The sequence below is a fragment of the Notothenia rossii genome (assembly GCF_949606895.1).
Source record: "Notothenia rossii genome assembly, chromosome: 10".
NCBI lineage: Eukaryota > Metazoa > Chordata > Actinopteri > Perciformes > Nototheniidae > Notothenia > Notothenia rossii.
In genome coordinates this window covers 32,445,675-32,472,281 of record NC_136908.1, presented here as the reverse complement: position 1 = coordinate 32,472,281, position 26,607 = coordinate 32,445,675, and the positions used below count along the sequence as shown (strand labels likewise).

General features: G+C 44.3%; 2 protein-coding genes across 2 annotated transcripts; one reads left to right on the top strand and one right to left on the bottom strand.

Annotated features, from left to right (window-relative positions):
• The first annotated feature begins 8,919 nt into the window (after window positions 1-8,919).
• LOC307022008 (uncharacterized protein) lies at window positions 8,920-12,403 on the top strand. The gene is made up of 2 exons (XM_079654577.1): window positions 8,920-9,088; window positions 10,307-12,403. The coding sequence occupies exons 1-2, from the start codon at window positions 9,007-9,009 to the stop codon at window positions 11,695-11,697; spliced, it is 1,473 nt and encodes a 490-aa protein (XP_079510703.1). The 5' UTR covers window positions 8,920-9,006; the 3' UTR covers window positions 11,698-12,403.
• A 2,688-nt stretch (window positions 12,404-15,091) lies between these two features.
• Window positions 15,092-20,921, bottom strand: LOC307022750 (uncharacterized protein; the record flags this gene model as incomplete). Its single annotated transcript, XM_079655643.1, has 4 exons — window positions 15,092-15,123; window positions 18,802-18,911; window positions 19,178-19,379; window positions 20,906-20,921. The coding sequence occupies 4 exons, from the start codon at window positions 20,919-20,921 to the stop codon at window positions 15,092-15,094; spliced, it is 360 nt and encodes a 119-aa protein (XP_079511769.1).
• Between the last annotated feature and the right edge of the window lie 5,686 nt (window positions 20,922-26,607).

Sequence of the window (26,607 nt, the reverse complement as noted above, 5' to 3'; positions counted from 1 at the left end):
CTTCTTTTTCTGACTCACCTTTACTCACCGCTGGGTCACCAGACCCTCCCTTCACCCACACACTGACCTCCTTCACCTCTGGGTCACCAGACCCTCCCTTCACCCACACACTGACCTCCTTCTCCCCTCTCTCTCCAAGTGAGGTTCTTACCCTCGTTACCTCTGCCCGTCCTACCACCTGTTCTCTGGACCCTATCCCCTCAAACCTCCTTCAGACTATCGCTCCTGATATTCTACCATTTCTCACCCATTTCATCAACACTTCTCTAACTTCTGGTCACTTTCCAAACAGTCTCAAGGAGGCAAGAGTAAACCCTCTCCTAAAGAAACCCACTCTCAACCCGTCTGATGTTATTAACTACAGACCCTTCTCTCTCCTCCCGTTCCTGTCTAAAACACTTGAACGCGCTGTCTTTAAACAACTCTCTTCTTATCTCCATCAGAACAACCTTCTGGATCCGCACCAGTCTGGTTTCAAGGCAGGTCACTCAACAGAAACTGCTCTCCTTGCTGTCTCTGACAAACTGCACACTGCTAAAGCAGCCTCCCTCTCCTCTGTCATCATCCTTCTGGACCTGTCTGCTGCATTCGACACGGTGAACCATCGGATCCTCCTTCGCACTGTCCAAGAACTTGGAGTTTCAGGCACTGCACTTTCCCTCCTCACCTCATACCTCAACGACCGCACCTACAGGGTTACTTGGAGAGGGTCCGAGTCCGACCCTTGTCAATTAACTACAGGGGTCCCTCAGGGCTCGGTTCTTGGTCCCCTCCTCTTCTCCCTGTACACAAACTCGCTCGGGTCTGTCATTAGCCCGCATGGTTTTTCATACCACTGCTACGCTGACGACACCCAACTAATTCTGTCCTTTCCCCGCTCAGAGACCCAGGTCGTCGCACGCATCTCTGCTTGCCTAGCAGACATCTCTCGGTGGATGTCTGCTCATCACCTCAAGCTCAACCTTGACAAGACCGAACTGCTCTTCCTTCCGGGAAAAGATTGTCCCACTCTTGACCTAACAATCAACATCGGCACCTCTGTTGTTTCCCCGACTCAGACTGCAAGGAATCTGGGTGTGGTCCTAGATAACAAACTGTCCTTCACTGCAAACATCGCTGCTACAACCCGCTGCTGCAGATACACGCTTTACAACATCAGGAGGATACGTCCCCAGCTGACCCAGACATCAGCGCAGATTCTGGTCCAGGCTCTCGTCATCTCACGCCTAGACTACTGCAACTCCCTCCTGGCTGGTCTACCTGCATGTGCCATCCGACCTCTGCAGCTCATCCAGAATGCAGCGGCTCGTCTGGTCTTCAACCTTCCCAAATTCTCCCACACCACACCGCTCCTCCGCTCCCTTCACTGGCTTCCAGTAACTGCTAGAATCCACTTCAAGACACTGGTACTTGCGTACCATGCTGCGAATGGATCTGGCCCTTCCTACATCCAGGACATGGTTAAACCGTACACCCCAGCACGTGCACTCCGCTCTGCATCAGCCAAACAGCTCGCTGCACCCGCACTGCGAGGGGGACCCAAGTTCCCATCAGCAAAAACACGTGGGTTTGCTATCCTGGCTCCAAAATGGTGGAATGAGCTCCCCATTGAAATCAGGACAGCAGATAGCTTACACATCTTCCGACGCAAACTGAAAACTCATCTCTTTAGACTCCACTTCGAGCGATAGAATTACTAACAAAGCACTTATATACTAATAAAGGGCTGGCTTTCTAAATGCCAGTTGAGTAGCACTTGAAATGTTTGGCTCTATGAAACCTGATGTACTTATATGATTCTGTTTTCTTAAAGGTTGTATCTTCCTGGTCGAATGCACTTATTGTAAGTCGCTTTGGATAAAAGCGTCAGCTAAATGCAATGTAATGTAATGTAATGTAATGTATTGCGGTGCGCGAATATCCTATGCTTTACGGTAGAGGCCTGTAAAAACTGCCTTCAAAATAAAAGTGTTTACTCGGTCAATAACAAATATACCTAAAAAACACACCAAACATATTCATATATACTGGAGCTTAAATTAAGAAATATGTCCTATATAATGTGATCAATAATAATTTAAAACAAACTACGTATAACTACCACATTATAACTGAGTGAATGTAAAATGTAGGATACAGTTATGAAGACATATCTACCATTTCCACTGGGTGACTAATTTCAATTGATGTTGACACCATCTCACAACACTCCTAAAATAACATTACTTTCTGAAGCAAAATTTAAAATGTATGCTGTTTAAAATCTCAAATGTAGATCTATTGTCCATCTATATTTTGATTATTATTTAATGGAAACTGTCCATAATCAAAGAGTCATTCGAAGTCAATCAAAGACTTATTTCACTTCAGGGTGATAGCAGGACACCCCATCTAATTCTGATTTAGAGTTTCAAAATAAAATACTTTTGAAGTCTCATGTATGGGCGATCGTCCTTCTTTTTTTATACAAGGATAAATAAAAAACTGTCAAATTATCAAAGACTTATTTCACTCCAGGGTGATAGCAGAACACCCCATCTAGTCACTCAGAGAGAATCAGGACAATCTGATGTAGAGAATCAATATAAAAGACCTTTTTAGTCTCATATACGAGCTATCATCCCTCTATTTTTAGATAAGAATAAAACAAAAACTATCCAGTATCAAAGACTTATTTCACTTCAGGTTGATAGCAGGACACCCCATCTAGTCACTCAGAGAGAATCTGGACAATTTGATGTACAGTTTCAAAATAAAAGACCTTTGAAGTCTCATATATGAGCTATCGTCCTGTTTGTATCCAACAGTTAAAATGTTTAAATTACATTGAACCAGAATTGTCCCCCTTTTTTCTTTAACAGTGAAGAAAATTGGATATGTTAATGAGATTTTGACCGCAAAACTCAAAATGTCCCCGGTTTTAATTTGGAAAATCTGGTCACCTTACATTAATGCAGCAACAACATGAATAGAGAAACATCAGACATAATAGAAAACACTGCAAGGGAACATTTTATTGCACCAGGAGCTATCTTGGGACTTTTACTGCGACAACGTTGACTTGAATAAAAAATAAACCATAGTGTTGGTGATCTACAGTGCTGTTTTCATTCTTCTTTGAACACCAGCAAGACCGCTAACAGCCTATTTCAACAATCACACTCCCTGTCATTGACATAATTAATAGATAGTTTAGCTTCTCGCCATCATTTGCTTTGGCCAACTGATGTTAACAATCGTAACTGAAAGGCTGCCTTCCAAACGTAAACATTCAGCCACGTGACATCCAGCCAAACTCTCGTGAGAGTTTTACACAAGACGGATCCTTTCTAGCCATTACCGAGGAGGAGAGAGACGCGTCGCAAAACCTGGAAGTAAGCTGCGCATGGGTTCCTTCCACAAATAGCAATGAGATTTCTCCATAGGATTTTAGAAAATAGCTCAAAATAAGATCTGTGGGAATCGTACCTGTTAGATAAATGCACGTTTTGTTCAGCCGGATAATATCCACATGTCTACCCTACTTTTATATTTTTCAAATCATAAATCTATCGATTAGATTTATGATAGACTTTTGAAACTACAAGAAGATAAGGAGGACTTTTACAAACAAGTAATAGATTTTTGTCCAGAAGGATAGCCAAATGGACTTCATCTTCAAGTCAAGGTAAGACCGCAATTTTATTGAAAATGGGATCTTAGAACAATTCAATATTTAAATGATAAAATTACATTTTTTGGGTATCCTTTTGTTGAACTGTCTGTTTGAAATTAATCGAAGCATCAGACAAAAAAAGCTTTTGAAAATAATATTATATTTTGATTTAGGTCAAAATATTATATTTGTAAACCTGAAGAGTCAGTGCCAGTGCCTCACCAGCTATGAACCTCACTACAGAAGCTTATATATAGACATCTAAGTTTTCTGTGCCCCACCACTTTTGTACATATAGAAACGCCACTGCAAGGCAGGTGTGAAAGCACAAGAATAAGAAGAGTGAAGTTAATGTTTGCATACTGGGTAAACCTTCAGGGGCATAGTTATCCTGCGAAAAGTATTTTTGAAAGACTGCTGGGAGCAAAATGAGTCACATTTAACAAGTTTTAGCAAGTATAGGTTTGAATCAAATACAGTATTGCCCCACAGTTCCAATCTCGTCCATTCCACCCTGGTTATTCCCAATGCCAAGGGTAGACCTCAATATACAAAAAGAGTTAAAGGAAAAGAAAGAACTACCAGTATGGCGCATAGTCCAGAATTATTTTGCAAGATATCACTCAGACTCAACAATCATATTTACAGATGGCTCCAAAGGTCCAGAGACAGGGCGGGAGGGAGGGGCAGCAGTTTATATCCCAGTGAGTAATACACATATAAAGAAAAGGGTAACAGACCATGTGTCAATATACACCAGAGAGTTGTTGGCATTGGTGTTGCCATTGAAATGGATAGAGGAGAAATAAATACATAACAGTGTAATTGCATCTGACAGCTTTTCAGCATTATCAAGTATACGATCAGGCAGACCTTCATTTAGACATACTATATGAAATATTTCTAATTTTATATAAAATGCAAATCAAAGGCATAGCAACTCGTTTCATCTGGGCTCCTGCTCATGTTGGTGTGGAGGGTAATGAACAGGTGGATATTCTGGCCAAACAAACACTCAGAATTATGAATATAGACATAGAAGTTTCACTCAGCAAAGCGGAGGTTAAAACATTCATACAGAAATATGCACAAACAACATAGCAAGAACATTGGGACCTTAGTGATACAGGAAGACATCTTTATACAATTCAAAGGTATGTGGGGGATGGAAGGCAGTGGCGTAGCGGAGGCCCCCGCACCCCCCGCAGTGCGGGGGAGCCCCGGACTTTATGGGGCCCCGCCCCCACTGTAGGCTATCCTCTTAGATTTCGTAACGCGGGAACAGGGCGCAGAGGGCGGGCCCCCCCCCCTCCCTGCTATGTTGCTAGGCACCCCGTCCCCGTCATGTGTACGCTGCCTGTAGTCGTACAACAACAGTGTATAATTATAATTATTTGCTGACCTGCGATAGGGCTAGCCGGCTGATAACTAATGTTCATTGGCAGGCTGGGCAGCGTTCAAAACAAAGCGGGAAGGATTGCTCATATAAATAACGTTCATTAGTTGCGTTGCCGGTAAACATGAAAAATGAAGCGCCACTACCCAAGCGGTGCTCAGAAAAGCAAAATGAGAGCGAAAGCCGAACAGGAAAGGGCAAAACTACCTAAAATAACGTCATTGTTCCGGCAGGCAGCAAAGGTAGATGGAGACTCTAACGTTACTGCAGATAGACCGCTAGCAACCACCCCCCCGGCCCCCGGCCGTCAGCTCCGAGTCCAGGCAGACAGCCCAGCAGCCCCGTTACAGCCGAGCCAGCTAGTCGTGGCTCGCGCTTCGAGACAGGTTAGACATTAGAATAATAGAACGTTTTATCCGCCATAACCAGTAAGAGTATGCTACAGGTTACATTGGAATTGGAATCTAATCCGTTCATTTTTGCAGGTCAGCAAGAAGTCAGCTGTGCCCCCTCCGAGGCCAGTTCAGACATAGCCAAGGTTGCCCAGCCAGTTAGCCGTGCCCCGACAGTGACAGCAGCTCCCACCCACCCTAGGGACACGTTGGCCAGCGACAACTCTGTGACTGAATACCCTACTGATAGGGGGAAATTCCCTGTAGATTTAGAAGACGATGATGTTAAACGGTACATTCTGAATAACAGGCCATGCAAGCCTGAAGGGCCATTCAAAAGGGATGGGAAGGGAAGGTGCTTTTCAAAAGAGTTCTATTACAAAACATCTACAATTGGATGTAGAATTCCGCGCAAGTGGCTATGTTACTCGCCATCTATGGACCGGGTGTACTGTGAGCAGTGCTGGTTGTTCGGTGACAGACCGTCTGCCCATTACCTCCACCAAGCGTGGAGAATAGGAATAAATGATTGGCATGGTCTCTCTAAAAAGATTAAGGAACACGAATTCTCTCGCTCTCTTTTGGCAGCATGTGTCGTGTATGATACGTGGAAAAATAATCTGACCATTGACGCGCAAATATCATCTGAGTTTAAGAGAGAGGTGGGATTTTGGACCGAGGTCCTAACCAGAATAACTGATGTTGCACTAACACTGGCCTCTCGCAACTCTGCCTTCCGGGGTCACAGAGAGAAAATAGGTGATATAGATAATGGTAATTTCTTATCTACCATAGAATCTATGGCGCGTTATGATCCAGTTCTGCAAAGGCTTATTGAAAGCAAAAAGAAGGTGCACTACCTAAGTCCTCAGACTCAAAACGAAATAATTTCATTGCTATCGAAAAGAGTGCAGGACACAATCATTACAGACATACAGAATGCAGAATTCTATTCGATTATAATGGATACTACCCAGGACATTTCAAAAGTAGATCAACTGAGTCAAGTGTTCAGATATGTTACTATAGCAAAGGATGAAAATGGAAACCCTACAGAGGTGAAAATAAACGAAAGTTTTTTGGGCTTCCATGCAGTCACAGACCAAACTGCTGCAGGTCTAGAGAGAAAATTCTCGAATCGATGGAGAGAAAGGGGATACTACTTGGGAAGTGTCGCGGACAGGGATATGACGGGGCTAGCAATATGAGTGGTGTCTACTCCGGTGTACAAAAACGCATCAGGGATAAAGAGCCCAACGCAGTGTACATTCATTGTGCTGCGCACAATTTAAACCTTGTACTCAATGACGCATGCCAAAATATACCTGAGATAAAAGACTTCTACGACACTGTTGAAAGGCTATATGTATTCTTTAGTGGAAGCGTCAAACGATGGGAGCTTTTGGAAACACACCTCAGTGCCCAAGGCTGGCCAGCCTACACTGAAGAGACTATGCCCGACACGATGGGCATCAAGATAAGACGCCGTCCAATCATTGCGGTTCCGTTATGCTGACATTATGCAAGCGCTAACTAAGATAGACTTGCTCTCCAAAAAAAGCGAGGAACGTGCCGAGGCGACTGGCTTGAAAAAGGCCATGGAGAGCACTGAGTTTGTTTTAATGACTGTAATACAGGGCAAGGTCCTTGAAACAGTCAACATTGTGTCCCAAGCTCTCCAGCGCAAAGACGTGGACCTCTTACAGGCGACAGCAATGCTTGGTAATGCAACCGATACACTTGCCCAACTCCGAGGAGAGTTTGATGGCTTAAAAGCGCAAGCGCAAGACCTGGCATCCTCATGGGGTGTCCACAGTCTCTTCAAATACAGACGCGCAAGGCGCACAAAGGGGCACTTTTCAGAGCTTTGCGAGGACCAGCGGCTCCAAGACCCAAGGGAGCATTTTAGAGTGGCGGTATTTTACACAAATATTGATATTGTCGTTGCCCAACTCAAAAATTGATTTGTTGGAATGAGCGAAGTTGCACAGCGATTTTCTTTTCTGCTTCCCCGCGAACTTTTGCGCGCAACAGACAAGGATTTGTCTGAGTCCGCAAGTGCTTTATCAGGCCAGTATAAAGACGACCTGTCAGCCGAGTTTGCTTTCCAGATCTTGTCCCTCCGTAATGCTCTTAGACCTACCATAAAGAAAATTGAGCTTGGAACAATCAAAGACCTTGCACAAACCCTGCTCATTGAAAATCAATCCATTTTGCCAAGTATCCCCGATGTTGCCACAGCACAGAAATTGTTTTTAACTATACCCGTGACTGTTGCCAGTGCTGAGAGATCTTTCTCAAAACTTAAATTAATAAAGACATATTTGAGGAGCACAATGTCGCAAGAGAGACTGTCTGGGTTAGCAGTTCTTAGTATTGAGAGCCGACGTGCGCGCAGTATAGATTTAAAGACTGTTATACAGGACTTTGCGCAGAAGAAGGCCAGGAGACGCGCTCGTATAAAATAATAGGCCGACAAAGCAGCTCCTGATTGCATCCTCTATGTAGCCTATAGGATGTGTTTTATTTGTTTGTTTTTTGTAGGCTACTTTTCTTTTATACAGAATGTTATATATATATGTGAACCGTTCCGTTGTGTGATCTCCAATGATGATAGGCTATAACGTTCTTCATGTTAAAAAAAATACACAGCCACTTGTTTGTATTTGTCAATGATGTTTAAATCAGATGTATATTATTATACAGTTCCTACTGACCTTACTGTTTAAATCAGATGTATATTATACAGAAAGTTCCTACTGACCCTACTGTTTAAATCAGATGTACCTTTATACAGAAAGTTCCTACTGACCCTATACTGTTTAAATCAGATGTATCTTTATACAGAAAGTTCCTACTGACCTATACTGTTTACAAAAGATGCCTGAAAAAATAAACATTTAAAAAAGTTGCCGCGATGTCTATCCCATGTCACTCTATTATTGATTTAGGGGAGGGGGCGGGGCCCTATTGTCCGACCTGCGGGGGAGCCCCGAAATATTGCGCAACGCCACTGATGGAAGGAAGGTGGGGTTTAAAAGAAGGGAGGACAATTTAATTTCTCGGATGATAATAGGTCATACAGGTCTCAATCATACTGAAGTATAATAGGAATGCATCCAACCGGAAAGTGTACACACTGTAGCCAGCCAGAAACTGTTGAACATGTTTTACTGCATAACAGGAAATATAGTAGTCAGAGAAATGTGCTTTTCCAGACACTGAAGAAAGCAAAATACCATGACCTTTCAATATCAGGGCTGTTAGGGAAAACATCAGGCAATATGTATTGTGAGATTATTACGTTAGAGAAATTGATACATTTAAAATAATCTAGAGTTTTGGTTCTTTGACTTGATTTTCTTTCTTTTGTTTATTGTTTTCTGCAGTCTCTTGTCCACACTCCAGTCCAGTTGATGGCGGTAATGCACCTACAAGTTGGTTTGCCAACCGTAATTAAACCCCAAAGAAGAAGATTCGCCATTAAATCAAAGAAGAAGAAGATGCGCCGTTCGGTTAGCTCTCCGGTTTGCTAAATGTAGTTAAGAGGAGAAATACATACCATGTTTAGTTTGATAATAAGCGAAGAGGTGGACCGACACCGGAAGCTGCCTGTGCATGAAAGGACCCCGGGAATACGAACAGGTTTGTATTATTTCTGTATACTGCGTTCCTGATGTTGCTGAGCTAACGTTACCTGCAGCTAGCTAGCTTCAGTCTGAGCCTTTACTTTGTGTTTGTTTATTATAACCAGCGGGTAGAGTAACGAAGTACATTTACTCATGTACTGCACTAGTAACTTGAGGTACTAGTGCTGTACTTAAGTTTTAGTATGTTCTGCTGTTTACTTTAACTGCACTGCATTTAGCCGAAAGCTTTAGTTTCTTTGCAGATTCAGATTTTTAAGACTAAATATAATTTAAATAACAATTAATGATGACATATTATTATAGTACTACTTAGTAGTAGTACTTTAACTTTTAGTTAAATAGTCAAGGAAAAGGGTGAGGATATTTAAGGAGTATTCATGTAATTATGGAGGATAAATTATAACTATCCAGTGGTCATCTTAAACAGGCACTTCATATCATGTTTCCATTGTATAGCCATGTAGAATCAGGATTATAACAGAAATAAATATTTAATAAACGAAATATCAAATATTTACCTTTTTATAAATGCCAATTTTATGTTTTCGCTTTGCGTCCAGTATCAATGCAGCATTGGACAATCCAAAATATATATTAACACCCATCCAACCGGATCATGAGCACATCTTTACATATTTGATTATATCAGCAGGAAGTGTTACTAACTTTCCCTAGCATAATTTACCGATCAGGGGCCTCAGATCTCAATGTGAAGCCTTGGTTATTGTAGGAGCCATTTTAAGGGTGTTGTTGGTGTGTCAATTTATTTAAGTTATACGTACAGGGCAATATTATTTTTGAACACTTGGTGGCAGGGTTTAGCTGCACCGGGTGTATATAAAGAGGTCATAGGTGACAGGAGAGGGGAGTACACAGAAGGAGAGAGCATACCGATTCCACCAGCCCGGCAGATGCTCACCACACAACAACTAAACTGTACAATTAAACCATGGTATGTAAACCCTGAATAAACCTCATTATAAACTGCAACAAAGGACCGGAAAGTCATCTGTTTGTGTCTGCGTCTGGATCACTCTTCAGCCCTTCTGTGAAGTAATGGCAAAAATATATAGGACAGTAACAGGAAATTTCCTTTACAGTTATTAATATGGGTTTTCTGTTTCTCTCCTCATGTGACAGGCAACTGTTCCAGAGCTGGTCTGGTCTGAGATTATAGGTCACAGTGATTTATAAATGTCTGTCTGTGTTTCAGTTTTACCTTCAGATGTACGAAAGGTGATTGTTGGTGAAGGAGAGCAGCAGATGGTTTCACTCTCACCTGCAGACGTCCAGCAGCTGGTGGTGGTTAAAGAAGAGAATCCCCCTGAGCAGCAGGAGTGGAGCTCCAGTCTGGACCAGGAGGACCCAGAGCCCCCCCCTCACATTAAAGAGGAACAGGAGGAACTCGGGAGCAGTCAGGAAGGAAAGCAGCTTCAAGGGCTGGAGGAGGCTGATATCATTGAGTTCACCTTCACTCCTTTCCCTGTGAAGAGTGAGCATGATGAAGAGAAACCTCAGTCCTCAGAGCTTCATCAAAGACAAACTGAACACATGGAAGCAGAAGCTGATGGAGAGGACTGTGGAGGACCAGAACCAGCCAGGGACTCAGATCCAGAGAGACATTTACCATCAGAGACTGAGGACAACTCGGAAGACTCTTCTGAACCTGAGACTGATGACAGTGATTTCTGGAAGGAGTCCAGGGAACGTCCGTCAGATATAAACTCTATGGAAAACGATCAAGTCCCTGTAAGGGATTCCAAACATAGTGCTCGAGGGAAACCATTTAGCTGCTTTCAGTGTGGAAAAAGATTTAGCTCTAAGGGAGACCTGAAGGGACACATTATAACTCATACAGGAGAGAAACCATTCAGTTGCTCTGGGTGCAATCAAATATTTTTGTGTGAAGAACAGCTTAAGTTACACATAATAACTCATACAAGAGAGAATTCCTTTACTTGTGATTTAAGTTTTGAACAAAACGTAAATCTGACAAACCACATTGCAGTCCACACACGGGACAAACTCTTCCACTGCTCTGTTTGTAACTCCGGTTTCAGTGATAGGGAGGCTTTAGTTCAACACATGAGGATCCACACGGCACTAACACAGTTTCGTTGCCCAATTTGTAGTAAAGAATTTGCCTGGAGAAGATATCTGACAAAACATATGGATATCCACAAAATCTACAGCTGCAGTGTTTGTTCCAAAAAATTCACTCGGCGTTATCAGCTGAAATACCATCAGTGTGTTGGTCGTCAGTCCTCAAAGCCTCATCAGAGCAAAACTGAGAACAAAGTCCTTGTAAGTAATGATAGGTGTAATACTGCTGAAAAACCATATAGCTGCTCTGAGTGTGGGAAAATATTTGGCCATAAGCACCATCTGAAGAGACACCGGAGATCTCATACAGGAGAGAAACCATTTAGTTGCTCAATCTGTAAGAAGTATTTTGCACGTAGGGAAACTTTACAGACACACATGAGGATCCACTCAGGAGAGAAACCATTCAACTGCTCAGTTTGTGATAAAACATTTCTGCGCAAGGCACATCTGAAAAGACACATGGGAACTCATACAGGGGAGAAACCTATCAGCTGCTGAATGTCTGGGAACAAATATATAGAGGCAGTAAGTCCTACACATTATAGGAATTATGCAGAAACACACTGAAATCCAAACATAAGAACATATTTATTCAAATTGAAATTAAAGTTTAATTTAAGAAACACAAGTAGGCTGGTTATTCTACATTATTTTTATCATTCTCCAGCACATTACTCATTGTATACCATGTATACATTTATTAAAAGTCTTATATATATATATGTATGTTTTTTATTTCCCTTACACAGCGCTATTGTTTGGACTGAATTATTGTCTCTGTTGTTAAGCTAATTGTTTTACCACCTTGCTATTAAGTATGTTTAAAGTAATGTAGTTGTGTAATTGTGTACATCCTCGTTTCTTGTTTAACATGGCCCACAGATTATCCATCCTCTTCATATATCAGAGTGATTCTTCATGTTCAGCAAAAAAATCAGTTTCCTTGTTTAGATAAGCACAAACTTTGTATATGGAGGGGAATATTTTCTGTTCACAGATTTTTCTCAGTTGTATTTATAAACATATGAATGAATATTGTAACAACTGCTCAAGTTCTCTGATTTCATTGTTTCATGATGGCTTACAAACTGTTAGGTTTTACTTTATATATTTAACAAAGTTTTGTAACTAAGCAGGGTGTTGCTTAGGAAACGTCTTGTATATTATATTTTTTAATTTACCGAGATAAAAACATCCTAACACATTTGTGACATTACATTTAATTTAGAGTGCATTCCACCATACTCTTAAACTTTTTCAGTACTACATAAAGAAATGAGAAGTTATTTAAAAAAAAAAATGTATTGTCCACAGTGCAGTGGAAACAGGTGGGTTGTCAGTCAGAGACTGAAGAAAGGTAGACTTGATATTAAGTAGCTTGTTCCACTATAAGAGCAAGGACTGTGGCTGCGAGGAAGTGCGGTTGTCTTTCAACCAGCAGGTTGTTGGTTCGATCCCGGCCCGTGCAGTCAACATGTCGATGTGTCCTTGGCCAAGATACTTAACCCTGAGTTGCTCCCGATGGCCGTGTGTGTGTGTGTGTGTGTGTGTGTGTGTGTGTGTGTGTGTGTGTGTGTGTGTGTGTGTGTGTGTGTGTGTCCCTAGAGCAAGTGGTACTGCTCTGCACAAATGAAGGCTCTGGTGAATGACTCGTATGTTTTCATACAAGCTTTGAGGGGTTGAAAAAGTGCAATATAAATTGAGCGCTTTATCATTGTGAGATTAGCAGGCCGATAGGCATGAGAGCAAAGTGTAGGTGAAAAAATGTGTCTACAATATCTCTTAAAAACAATAGTCTGCTGGTTAATTGAGCTCAATCAGACAGATACAAAAATAAGGATAAAATGGTCGCCATGTATTCTTTGGCGGTGTGCCAATACGTTTTTGTGTAGAGCAGTGTTTCTAGAACATTTTTATATTATCTAAAAAGCAACTTTTTTCGGGAGTTATTTGAAAACTTCCTATAGCTTACCAGGGTGTTTCCATAATGTCGTATGATTGTTCTTATATTTTTATTTAAACTTGAGAAAAAATAAATGAAATGACTGAGGCTCCATGGTCTCCTTACAATCAATACTGTTATCAGAAGAGACAGAAGAGTGTGCAGTGTCGTCTTCAGTCCTTTTTTTGAGCTTCTGTTTCCAGCATTAGCTGCTATAGGCTTGGTCTGTCGGGGGACACCTTACTTCTTCTTTCTGTCTGTCTGTACCTGTGTACTCTCATGTTCCGATTAACCCAGCCTCCCCAAATTTCTTTTTTTTGTGTCTATATCTACGCCGGGATCCTGAGTCGAGGCTGATCCTGTTGCTGTGGTCCTGTATCCTGGATCCTCTATCCTGAGTTCTGGATTGAGTCCTGGACTTCGAGTCGGGGCTGAACCTGTCTCTGCGGTCCTGCCTGACTCTCATCATACTACTTCCCTGATGGCTCCCACAGGACTCTTGACCAAACAGCCAGACTCAGGGACAGTTTCATCCCACAGGCCATAAGACTATTAAACACCTGAACTTTGAAAGAACATCCATAACATTCATCTGATTGCAACTTAAAAATTATTTATCTAATATATCATATTCAAATCACTAGACTCTTATTGCACTATTTTACTATTTTCTTTATATTTATATTTATTGTGTTCCACTGGAGGAGCCTGTGACCTAAGATTTTCATCAAAATAACTACACTGTAGCTATGTACGTATGCCTAATAAAAGCCTTGAACCTTAGACTACTTCTACTACCACGAGTACTACTACAACTACTACTACTTTGATGATGATGATGAATGATCAGGCATGGAGAGGACGCTGGCGTTGATTGTTCGCCGCTTCTCCGCCTCTGTCACCCTCTATCACCCTCAGCTACCATTCGTTCTTCAGTCTTTCGAATTGGACCACTGCCCTGCATTACACACCTTTAATGCAATGCACATTGTTTTTACATTTTTACTTATTTTGGACTTCTGCCTCCGTTGCTGGCTGTAGCCGGCTGCCCTCACGTAGCCATCAAAGTGCCGGGTGGCTATTGCTATCTGCTACATCGCCTACTGTCTGTCTCCGTCCCACGCAACAACCGTGGACTCTCTCTGCCTCCTGCCTTCATCTCTGGGGTGCATCTGTCCCGTCCCGCTGCTCACATCCTCCTGCCATGTCATGGATCTTCCTCGTCTCCACAACAATCCTCCACCTCTGTGAACCTAGCCCGCTAGCTGCTATCGCTGCCATCACACTGCTCCCAGCCATTCCGCCTGTCATCATGCTGAAATACTCCATCTCACAGCTGCTGTTATTATTGACCAACTCCTCCACTCTGTCTTCCATCTCAGTCATCAGACATCTTGGACTCCTTCGTCGACCCCGCTACATTCACCGAAGCACCCGTCGCAGTTTTGTTTACCTTCAGCACGGATAATCCATTGCATCCATCTGCTCCACGCAACGCACTGTCGCACACCCGACGCGTCATCAGAACGCAACTCCTACTGCTCCTCTTACACTCTCCCCCGCTCACCTACACTCCCAGCTGCACAGAATACCTGGAGCGGATCCCACTCCCCTCCGCCTCCCAACATATATAACAAGCCATTTCTCCCCACCATCAACCCCCCTCCTCTGCTCCACTGCCCCCCCTCTCATGCCCACCCCTGCGCAGCTAACCTAGACAACCTCATACCTCTCCAGCCTGCCACCACCCCTCCAAACCCCCACTTGACCAATTTTGCCCTCCTAAATATACGGTCACTCAACAATAAAGCCCACATCCTTCACGAACTCATCCTGGACAAATCCATCGACTTCCTTCTGCTCACCGAAACCTGGCAACAACCCAATGACTTCTTCTCGCTCAATCAAACATCCCCCTCTGGTTTTAATTACATCACTAAACCCCGCCCCTCACGCCGTGGTGGTGGTGGGCTGGCTGTCATCTGCAACCGGAACATCCGGACTACAGAACTCACCCTCCCCTCAGTACCATCCTTCGAATTTCTCGCCTTCAAAACCCCTCCCTCACTGACAGTTATCCTCATTTACCGCCCCCCTAAACCACACCCCTCCTTCCTCTCTGATCTCACTGAACTCCTAACCATTGCTTCATCCCTCTCCCCACGTCTGTTACTCCTTGGCGACCTTAACATCCACATGGACTCCACCACCTGCAAACACGCTTCTGAATTTTCCTCCCTTCTGGACAATTTCTCATTTACACAACATGTCACCTTCCCCACCCACGATAAAGGACACATCCTTGACCTTGTCTGCTTCACCAACCTCACAGTACTCGACCTCCACCTCCCTTTCCCCTCTCTGACCACAAACACATACAGTTCACCACCGCCTCCCCCGTCCGCCGCCACCCCCCATCCAGGAACATCACTTTCCGTAATTTACGCTCTGTCGATCCCCAGCACCTCTCCGACCTGCTATCCTCTACTCTCCCCCTGGACTCGAACCTCAGCTCACCCGATGATCAACTCAACCACCTTAATTCAACCCTACTCGCCTCCTTCAATAGCTTGGCCCCCCTCAAAAGGAAAAATGTCACTTTTAAAACCTCCTCACCCTGGTTCACCCCTGCACTCCGTAAACTGAAGCAAACCAGCCGCCAGCTTGAACGTCTAACTATGAAATCATCCATCACATTTCACCATGAATCCTACAAACTCCATCTCACTACCTACAGAGACGCCCTCACTGCCGCAAAATCTGCTTACCTCTCCACCATCTTCATCGACCCATCCCGTAACCCCAGGACCCTCTTCTCCACCGTCAACAAGCTCCTCAAACCCCGTGCTGACACCCTCTCCTCCTCCACTTCTAATCTACAGTTCATTCTTCCAGTTTTTCTCTGACAAAATCGCTGCCATTAATCACTCCCTATCCGCTGCATCTGACACACAAACATCTCCCCCAACATCCACCGCCACAATTCCTCCCTCCATCTCCCTTGACCTCCCGAGCCCTCCACCTCACGGCATTCTCTCCCAGTTCACTCTGGTTACCCCCCCTGAAATACTCCTACTGATCAACTCCTCCAAACCCACAATCTGCTTGCTTGACCCTCTACCCACCCCTCTTCTGAAGTCCTGCCTCCCCGTCCTCTGCCCCTACCTTGTCAACCTTTTCAACTCCTCCCTGTCCCAAGGAACCGTTCCCTCTGCCTTCAAAACTGCTGCTGTCACTCCCATCCTCAAGAAACCCGGTCTGGATCCCTCCTCCCTCAGTAATTACCGCCCCATCTCCAACCTCCCCTTTCTCTCAAAAACAATAGAACGCATCATCTCCAAACAACTCCACCGCCATCTCCAAACAAATGACTTTTTTGAACCCCTTCAGTCTGGTTTTCGTCCTCACCACAGCACAGAAACGGCACTCATCAAAGTCCTCAATTCCCTCCTCACCTCTGCTGACACCGGTTCCCTCAACATCCTCATCCTCCTTGACCTGAGTGCAGCCTTCGATACTTTGAGCCACACCATCCTGCTTACCCGACTCCGGGATATCGGTATCGAAGGTACTGCACTCAGGTGGCTCCAGTCCTACCTCTCCGACAGATCCCACTTCCTCTCCCTCAACAATCACTCCTCTACCACAGCTTCAGTCACCCAAGGTGTTCCCCAAGGTTCAGTACTCGGCCCCCTCCTCTTCATCATCTACATCCTCCCCCTTGGTCAGATTCTCCGCCATCACAACCTGGACTTTCACTGCTATGCTGACGACACACAGATCTACCTCAGCACCAAATCCCCCCACAACCCCCCTCTCACACACATCGAATCCTGTCTGACTGCAATAAAATCCTGGATGCAACACAACTTCCTCAAATTCAACAGCAATAAAACTGAACTCCTCCTCATCGGCTCCAAATCCACCCTCAGCAAAAAACCCAACCTGACACTCACCATTGATGGCACCCCTTTTTCCCCCTCCACCCAGGCACGCAACCTTGGCGTGATATTCGACCCCACCCTCTCCCTCGACCCCAACATCCGCCATGTTGTAAAAACCTAATTTTTCCATCTCCGCAATATCGCCAAACTCCGTCGATCTCTCTCACCCGCCCCGCAGCTGAGCGACTCATTCACGCCTTCATCTCCTCCCGCCTTGACTATTGCAACTCACTCCTCTTCGGCATCAGCACAACATCGCTCAACAGACTCCAGCGTGTCCAGAACGCAGCCGCCAGACTCCTCACCCACACCAAATCATGGCATCACATCACCCCGGTCCTCAAAGAACTCCACTGGCTCCCCGTCTCATACCGCATTCACTACAAACTCCTGGTCCTCACCTATAAAGCCCTCCACCATCTGCCCACCCCCCCCTACCTCAATGACCTCCTCATCCTCTACCAACCACCCCGGTCCGTCAGATCCACCTCAGCCGGTTTGCTTTCAATCCCCAAGGCCAAACTCCGGAGCTTCGGGGACAGAGCCTTCTCTGTGGCAGCCCCGAAGCTCTGGAACTCCCTCCCCCAAGACCTCCGTGAGTCTGATTCCCTCACCCTGTTCCAGTCCCGTCTCAAAACCCACCTCTTCAACTCTGCTTATCCTTAAACCCGCCCCTCCCCCCTCTGAACCAACATCCTCCTGACTGCTTTTCTGTTTTTGTTTGTGTTTTTGTTCTTGTTTTGTTTGTCGACCTTACTCGTAATGTAAAGCGTCTTTGGGTCTACAAAAGCGCTATATAAATCCCATTTATTATTATTATTATTATTATTACTACTGCTAGTACTACTACTAAGACTACTACTACTAACTCAGCCTAACTCACATTTTGTTCTTTATACCTTTTTAAAGTTGTCTTTAACATTTTAAGCTTCATCACTATTTTTCCTACACTGCCTGTTTTAAATGTCACTTTCACGTTTTCAACAAATTCAGTGCAATGCATTTGAGCTGTAACAATTTGGATTCAAATCATTTCACTTTTCTGCCTCTTTTCGCAAAGTTCAGCAACACACTTACTTGGTTTTTGTAGCTAAAAGCAGCTACAGTCACCATTCAACTAATACAATATTCAACTTTAACTGCATTTTTAGCTAAATTCAGTAACAAATGTGCGCAATATTCAGCATTCACACACATTTTCATAGTGTCCCCAGTATCCCCCTTAGGCTCCAATCCCATCCTGCCTCTCTGACCCCACCATTGAGCTTTCCTCTCAAAAAGTGCAATGTAATATGGTATGTTCCACATGTCCTTGAACTCCACAGTACCTACACTGTCAATGTATTGTTATTTAACCCTGTGTGATCACCGAGTCTAGAGGTGAAGAGTTCCCTCCTGTTCCTTTCTTTATAGATCTTTGTTATGACTGACTTCTGTAACATGTGATATCCCCTCTCACCTTTCCATTCCAGTCTTCATAGGAATTGAAAGGGTGAAGGGGAAATGTGTGAGATAAGCCTCCTCCTGATTGCTCCAGAGTTCATGAGGATTAGAGGACTCACCTCCACACCTGTGGCTTTTAAACTGATGAAGCCAAGTTAACCTTTTGTCACAAATGTGGCAACTGACTGGTTTCTCAGTTTCTCATGTGTAACTGTAAATGTTCCTACTGAGAAAAACATTTCTTACAAAGTGAACAGCTGTAAGGCTTTTCACCTGTGTGAAATTTAAAATGGGTTTGCAGATGTGCTTTCTGTCCAAATCGTTTACCACAAACTGAGCAACAAAATGGTTTCTCTCCAGTGTGCGTTCTCATGTGATTTAGATTTGAGTTTTGGTTAAATTGTTTACCACAATGAGAGCAGCAAAATATGTTGTACTTGAATTATTTCTCCAAAAGTGTAAACCTCACGGCGGTTCTCCGGTCTCCCTAGACTTATCCATGACTTGTTGTTTGTAACATTTTGAGACCTTATCACTAGTAGATGGTAGTAAATGTCTCTCTGGATCTGAGTCCCTGGCTGGTTCTGGTCCTCCACAGTCCTCTCCATCAGCTTCTGCTTCCATGTGTTCAGTTTGTCTTTGATGAAGCTGTGAGGATTGAGGTTTCTCTTCATCATGCTCACTCTTCACAGGGACAGGAGTGAAGGTGGACTCAATGATATCAGCCTCCTCCAGCCCTTGAAGCTGCTCTCCCTCCTGACTGCTCCAGAGTTCCTCCTGTTCCTCTTTAATGTGAGGGGGGGGGGTGGGGGCTCTGGGTCCAACTGGTCCAGACTGGAGTTCCACTCCTACTGCTCAGGGGGAAGCTCTTCTTTAACCACCACCAGCTGCTGGACGGCTGCAGGAAATGTGAAACACACTGACGTTACTGACCCCAAATAAACCAGGAATACAAATAATTATTACAAATTTTAAGTTCTAGTTTGAATCGTAATAAATAGAGAAAAAGAGTCAGCATAATGACTGGACCTTCTTTTGATTAGTTTAGTTGAAATGCAAACAACTGCCTCTGCAGGTAAAACAGGACCATGTTAAAATGGGGGACTGTTGCTGGGAAGTTTCTCTGATCTCTGGCTGGATCATGTTTATTACCGCTGATATAGATCTTGAAGTCTACTTTAACCAGTAAAAACTCAGAATGTCATTAGTTTGTTATTATCATTATATCATATTTATATTTGCTTGGGCATTATAAATGTAGATGATGTATTGCAAGCTGCTTAGAGGTTGTGTTGGGAACTCAAACCGTTCAAAATGACCTCTCTAATATCTGTTTTATATTGCTGTGAAAACATTTTCAAACAACTGGATTTACCCAAGTTTTACACCAAAAACTACCCTTTAGAATATAATAATAATATGATCAATATTATCACAATGCATCCTCTGTGAACAATAGCTACCATAAATGTTGTCAACCGAGTATTCTGCGATGTTGTGTTTGTTGTGTTGTGCTCTGCAGGTTTTTGAGAGGCCTTTACACTGAAGTGGGCATGCTGCATAAGTAAAGTTCCCCCTCTGATGCATAGCAGCCGCTCCTGGATACTGCAGTAGACTCTTGCCATATGTTAACATTTTTATGACGTTCTCAGTCCTATGTTAGTAGAACTAACGCTAAAGTGAATTAGCAGTATGATGTCCCTTTATTCACAGATGACTACCACAACAATGCTTACAGAAAGGCCAGAAATGTAGGTGTAGCAATGGACTCCGACCTGAAAGTCCACATGCTATCATCTTAAGAATATATGGAAGATTGGACATTGCGACGGATAACTGGGAGAGGCTGGCGGAGGACCGGACGAAGTGGCGCCAGCAGCTGCGCGAAGGTGGTGACAGACTTGACGAAGACTGGATTCGTGGACTTGCTCAAAAACGTGGACATACTGTATCTCTCTGATTGCACTGTACAATCTATTGTAGATTTTTCTTGCCAATAAAGACAATAAAGAAAGACCATATGTCTTAACAAGATTTGGAAGATTATTTTCTTAGTAGACTCAACTACTGTAATGATGTCTTGAAACTCAAAGGTCCGCTACTTCCGCCTTTAATCTTTCACATCTATTCTTCTTCTCTTTGAACCTTTTTCCACTGAAAATTAGTTTGGTTCTAGCTCTGTGTTGGTAATAGTTTGATTCTCAATTAGTTCTAAGTGACAACTCGTTTTGCTTTCCACTGCCCAGAGCCCAGTGCCCTGTACTACGAAGCCGGATTAGCGTTTAGCGAGGTAACTTCAGGGTTAACTCTGGGTTAGAGAGGTAACTTCAGGGTTAACTCTGGGTTTCCGGTCCTACGGCGCTGGTTCACTTCTTACCGGGGTAGATCGCCATGGTAACTTATGCTGAACACCTAACCTGCTCCGGGGCAGGTTATGTTCCAGATAAGAGATCAACTCAGTAAAAGCACCGCCTGCTGACAAATCAGAGTGTGCAGAGTTTAAAGCTATCAAGTAGGCCTGTCACGATAACTAATTTTGTTGGACTATACATTTTCCCGGAAATTATTGCGATAAACGATAATATTGTCGGCACCGTTGTAAGACCATTTTGGACCACTGACATAATGATTACTCAAATATATAGATTATATATAATAAATAAAACCAATAAATTAAATTATACAAAATTAATTAAATCACACACAACCAAAACAATGAATTAAATAGACTCAGGCTGGAAAACAGAGCTCTCTCTCTATATATATATATAAATAAGTGAGCACACATTGTCTCACAAGCAAAAAAAACCTCCTTAAGACAACAGTCAAGTGTACTGTCCACTGTCCATACAAAGACCCAGATGCCTCAACAGGCCATATCCAAATCTGTATTTCAAAGATTTCGAGCAAGGAACACCAACATGTTTGCATTGTCGGGCAAATGCATCTTTAGGCACTTTCACACCGGAGTACTTTTCCAAGGAATAGTTCTGGGATTTTGCGTTCACACCAAAAAGATCTGGAACTAGAACTTTTTTTCGGGAACCTTTTCACCCCTTTTCAGTCCCTGCTAGAGAGGTGGTACTTTCCTGGGGAGGAAAAGGTTCCAATTTGTGAATGGCTGGTCGAATTGCAAACCACGCCCCGTAAAACTCAAAAGTTTTGTGAAGCCGCCATTTTATTTGCTCGCATTAGCATTATTAGCATTAGCCTTAGCCCAGCGCACCAACGGAGAGAGACTAACTCATGGCAACACAAAAAAAAACATGGGAACGGTGGAGTGATGAGGAGGTGTCTGCGCTTCTGGCGATTTACTCGGAAGGCTTCAGTAGAAGCTGATGGGAAGACTCCCAGTCCCCAACTCCGGAGACTTCCGGCCGAGGACTTCGGGTGGCAGTATACGCCGTGAAGTTGTTTGCGGCCTGCCAGTAAACCCAAAGCAAAAGAAGAAGAAGTGACGTCAGCGGCTTTATTTGCGTAATCCTCCCTCAGGGACTTATTCCAGTGTGAACGCGATCTATTAGATCAGGGATGGGCAAATGGTGGCCCGGGGGCCGCATGCGGCTTGTTCAATGCAAACATGCCACTTGTAAAAAATTTAATAACTTTTATGTGAACTGATATTTGTTTAGTGAGCTTACAGATGTAGCGATTCATTTCAGACAGTTTGAAACGCGAGGGCCGTGATTGGTACGTGATCTGCCCTCGCTCAAGGGAAAACCTCCAGCTCGACTTGAGACCGCCCCCGTGATAGATAAATGTAATTATAATGAAGCCAGCTGCAATGGATCATTGATCCACCAGGGGGTGCAGTGGGGTTCCACACTGGAGCTCATGTGAAATAAAGTCAGATACAGTACGCTGGATGTACAGCGGAACTTTGTTAAGATCCATATGTCAAGGATATCATACTCTGTGCTAAATAAGAGACATGTAATCATTTACAAAACATCACCATGTTGTTATTTAACAAAATAATGTTGTTTGTCGAAAAAACGAACGGGAGGAAATGCCCGGCTCTCGATTTTTAATTCTAATTTAATCATCATCTTCACCACGATCATTTATGTTTATGTTCGCCGAATTGACATGAAATCACTGACACATATGAATATACTGTATTCAACTTCATTAAAACGTTATTAACGTGCCTAAACTCAGTAATTCACTAAAAATATTTATATTTTTAAATGGAGCCTCGTCGGCAGATCAGGATCCCAAAGCGTAGCGGAGGGATCCTGATCTGGATGAGGGGTGTTATTTTCCCCATAAGGAACAAGTTGCTGCAAATTATCCTGCTTATGACATGGCCACATTCTCAACAAAGTAACGACATGACTCCAAATATTAATTTAAATGCTTTTATGGATTTAGAAAATGTTTTTATTGATTTAAAAAATAGTTGTATTGATTTAATTTGACATGCATCCGCTAAGAAAAATAGTCCGTTGTTACCGTTTTTTAAACAGTGTGAATGAAACGGCAGCTCTCTCCCCCCTCCCCCCCTGATCTTTCTTCTCCAGCAGCTAAATTAACTGTAGGTTCTCTGAGTGACCATAGACTGTATGTGACAAGCTTACAGTTATTGACGTAACACCATAAAAGCTGGTGGGTTGAAAGCAATACGGGAGGTAAAAATAAATACAATAATTGTGACTTATTTATTGTGGCTTTTATGTTTTTAGGTATAAAATGTTATGTAATTCAGGCTTATAGTTCACCCTTCTCTAGAAGCCTTCAACAATGACAATATTCATAGTAATTTAATAAATCCTTCCAACACACGTTGTAAAAAATAGCCTACTGTAAATTACGAAATCATTCCAATATGTACATCTTCTGATGTAACAACAATAACATTATAAATAGTAACATAGCTGAACATGGTATTGCACATTCAGCTTTGAGTGTTACTGACCTGAGATGTTTTTATTACATAATTTAAGGTGACTGAGGCTTTGGGATGCAAACTCATCTGTATGAAGAAGGTGACAAGGATCCGAGTCCTTGGCTCCCCCACCCCACGGAATATCGGCTTTAAAATGAGGAATAACAGAGGACTTTAGCAGTCAGAACAACTAAAGCAGCAGTGTTAATAATAACAGAAACGCCAAAGAGTCACATCTAATAGAAATATATAAAAGCATTTATTTTTAATTGTGTAGCAGTCAGTTTATAATTTTGGCAGCACTGTTGAGCATTTTGAAAATGTATTTTCATGCCTCTGTGCAAGGCTTAGTCTTTCTATCTTTATAGCCACACTGTCACGGTTTGTGAAACAAGCAGGACCCAAATGCAGATATAAACTGAACTTCCTTTATTTCAAGGCTATGAGATAAATGTACAATGACACAAACAGAACACTCACCGCAGAACTAGTCAGGGAACAAGACGAACCGTCCAAGACAGACAGACAACCCAGAACTTAAATACACACAAGACTCAATCACACAACAAGACACAGGTGAGGAGGGAGGAGAAAACACAAGGACCCAGGTGAACATAATCAGACACACCAGGGAAACTAATGACAAGAGGAAAAACACAGGGAAAGGACCAGACAATAACCCAACGGAAGACATGACATGGAAAATAGCAAAAACACCCAAACCTACAAAACTATAAACGTGACATAACATGAGAATCGTGACATAACCCCCCCCTCAAGGGACGGATTCCAGACGTCCCAAAAAAACAAAAATCCAGCAGGGTGGGTGGAGGGGGTCTGGAGGACGGGTCTCGGGCGGACGGCTCGGGGGCAAGGCAGAGTTCAAAAAAGGGGAATTCGGGGGGACGGCCCGGGGGCAAGGCAGAGTTCAAAAAGGGGAACTCGGGCGGACGGCCCGTGGGCAAGGCAGAGTCCATGGAGGGAATCTCGGGCGGACGGCCAGGGGGCAAGGCAGAGTCCGAGGAGGGGTGAAGACCCGACAGCTCCGGAGGCCGGTCAGGAGCCGGTGTCGGCAAGATCCCCCATGGAAGAGGACACAGGACCGGCAGGACCCCCGGCAGGAGAGCAGTCGGCGGGACCTCCAACGGCACAGGACATGGGGTTGGCAGGACCCCCGGCAGAAGAGCAGTCTGCGTGACCTTCAACGGCTCAGGACATGGGGTTGGCAGGACCCCCGGCAGAAGAGCAGTCTGCGGGACCTCCAACGGCTCAGGACATGGGGTTGGCAGGACCCCCGGCAGAAGAGTAGTCTGCGGGACCTCCAACAGGACCAGACATGGAGTTGGCAGGACCCCCGGCAGAAGAGTAGTCTGCGGGACCTCCAACGGCACAGGACATGGGGTTGGCAGGACCCCCGGCAGAAGAGCAGTCTGCGGGACCTCCAACGGCTCAGGACATGGGGTTGGCAGGACCCCCGGCAGAAGAACAGTCTGCGGCACCTCCAACGGCACAGGACATGGGGTTGGCAGGACCCCCGACAGAAGAGCAGTCTGCGGGACCTCCAACGGCACAGGACATGGGGTTGGCAGGACCCCCGGCAGAAGAGCAGTCTGCGGGACCTCCAACGGCTCAGGACATGGGGTTGGCAGGACCCCCGGCAGAAGAGCAGTCTGCGGGACCTCCAACGGCTCAGGACATGGGGTTGGCAGGACCCTCGGCAGAAGAGCAGTCTGCGGGACCTCCAACTTGACAAGACATGGAGTTGGCAGGACCCCCGGCAGAAGAGTAGTCTGCGGGACCTCCAATGGCACAGGACATGGGGTTGGAAGGACCCTCGGCAGAAGAGCAGTCTGCGGGACCTCCAACGTGACAAGACATGGAGTTGGCCGGTACGCCGACAGGACTCGAGGAGCTGGCGTCAGCCGATGAGTCAGCAGGTGACGAGGAGCCGGAGTCGGGACCATGGTTACTGGAGCCGGCACTGAAGCCGGGAACATGGCTGTAAGGTCCGGTTTTGGAGCCGGAAACATGGCTGTAAGGTTCGGTTCTGGAGCCGGAAACATGGCTGTAAGGTCCGGTTCTGGAGCCGGCAGCATGGCTTTTGGGGCTTGAGCTGCTAGCTTGGACTTGCGACTCCTCCTCTTAGCAGCCGCCTGAATACTCCGTGGACCTCCATAAGCCAGACGAGTTCCAGAATATGACTCCTGGACAGGAGCAGGAACTGGGGCAGAAGCACGGGTTGACTGCAGACGGAACCCACCGAGGCGTATGGTGCCAGGTTGGGAATTGGGAGGCCGGGAGCTAGCATGCCGGGGGCTTGCAGGCCGGGAATCACACACAGGGAGGATCTATGAAATCCAGCCAGGTAAGAACTTCACCATACCTGGTTTCTCTCTAGCCATCTGGCGCGCCTCCGACAACACAGCCTCCCGCTGCTGAACTCCGGGTGCTCTCTTCCATCGATCCGAGCAGTTAGCCAAAAAAAAGGAAACATTTAATAATTCCGACTCGAACGGATCTGCTGGGCCCATTTTTCAGGTCGGTTCGTACTGTCACGGTTTGTGAAACAAGCAGGACCCAAATGCAGATATAAACTGAACTTCCTTTATTTCAAGGCTATGAGATAAATGTACAATGACACAAACAGAACACTCACCGCAGAACTAGTCAGGGAACAAGACGAACCGTCCAAGACAGACAGACAACCCAGAACTTAAATACACACAAGACTCAATCACACAACAAGACACAGGTGAGGAGGGAGGAGAAAACACAGGGACCCAGGTGAACATAATCAGACAATTAGACACACCAGGGAAAAAACACAGGGGAAAGGACCAGACAATAACCCAACGGAAGACATGACATGGAAAATAGCAAAAACACCCAAACCTACAAAACTATAAACGTGACATAACATGAGAATCGTGACACACATGGTGTAAAGTAACTAAGTTCATAAACTCAACAAGTACTATACTTGGGCACAATTTTGAGATACTTGTACTTTATTTAAGTATTTCAATGTTTTGCTACTTTGTTCTTCTACTCCACTACAGTTCAGAGGTACATGGTGTACTTCTACTCCCCTACATGTATTTAATACCTTTAGTTACTTTACAGATGTGGATGAATGATGTGAAATATAATCAAGTGTTAAATCAGACTTTAGTTCCACCTGGAGTAAATCC

Coding starts and splice junctions, on each gene's coding strand:
- LOC307022008 (XM_079654577.1), top strand. CDS start 9,007: ATGTTTAGTTTGATAATAAGCGAAGAGGTGGACCGACACCGGAAGCTG. Junction 9,089..10,306: donor GACCCCGGGAATACGAACAG/GTTTGTATTATT, acceptor TCTGTGTTTCAG/TTTTACCTTCAGATGTACGA.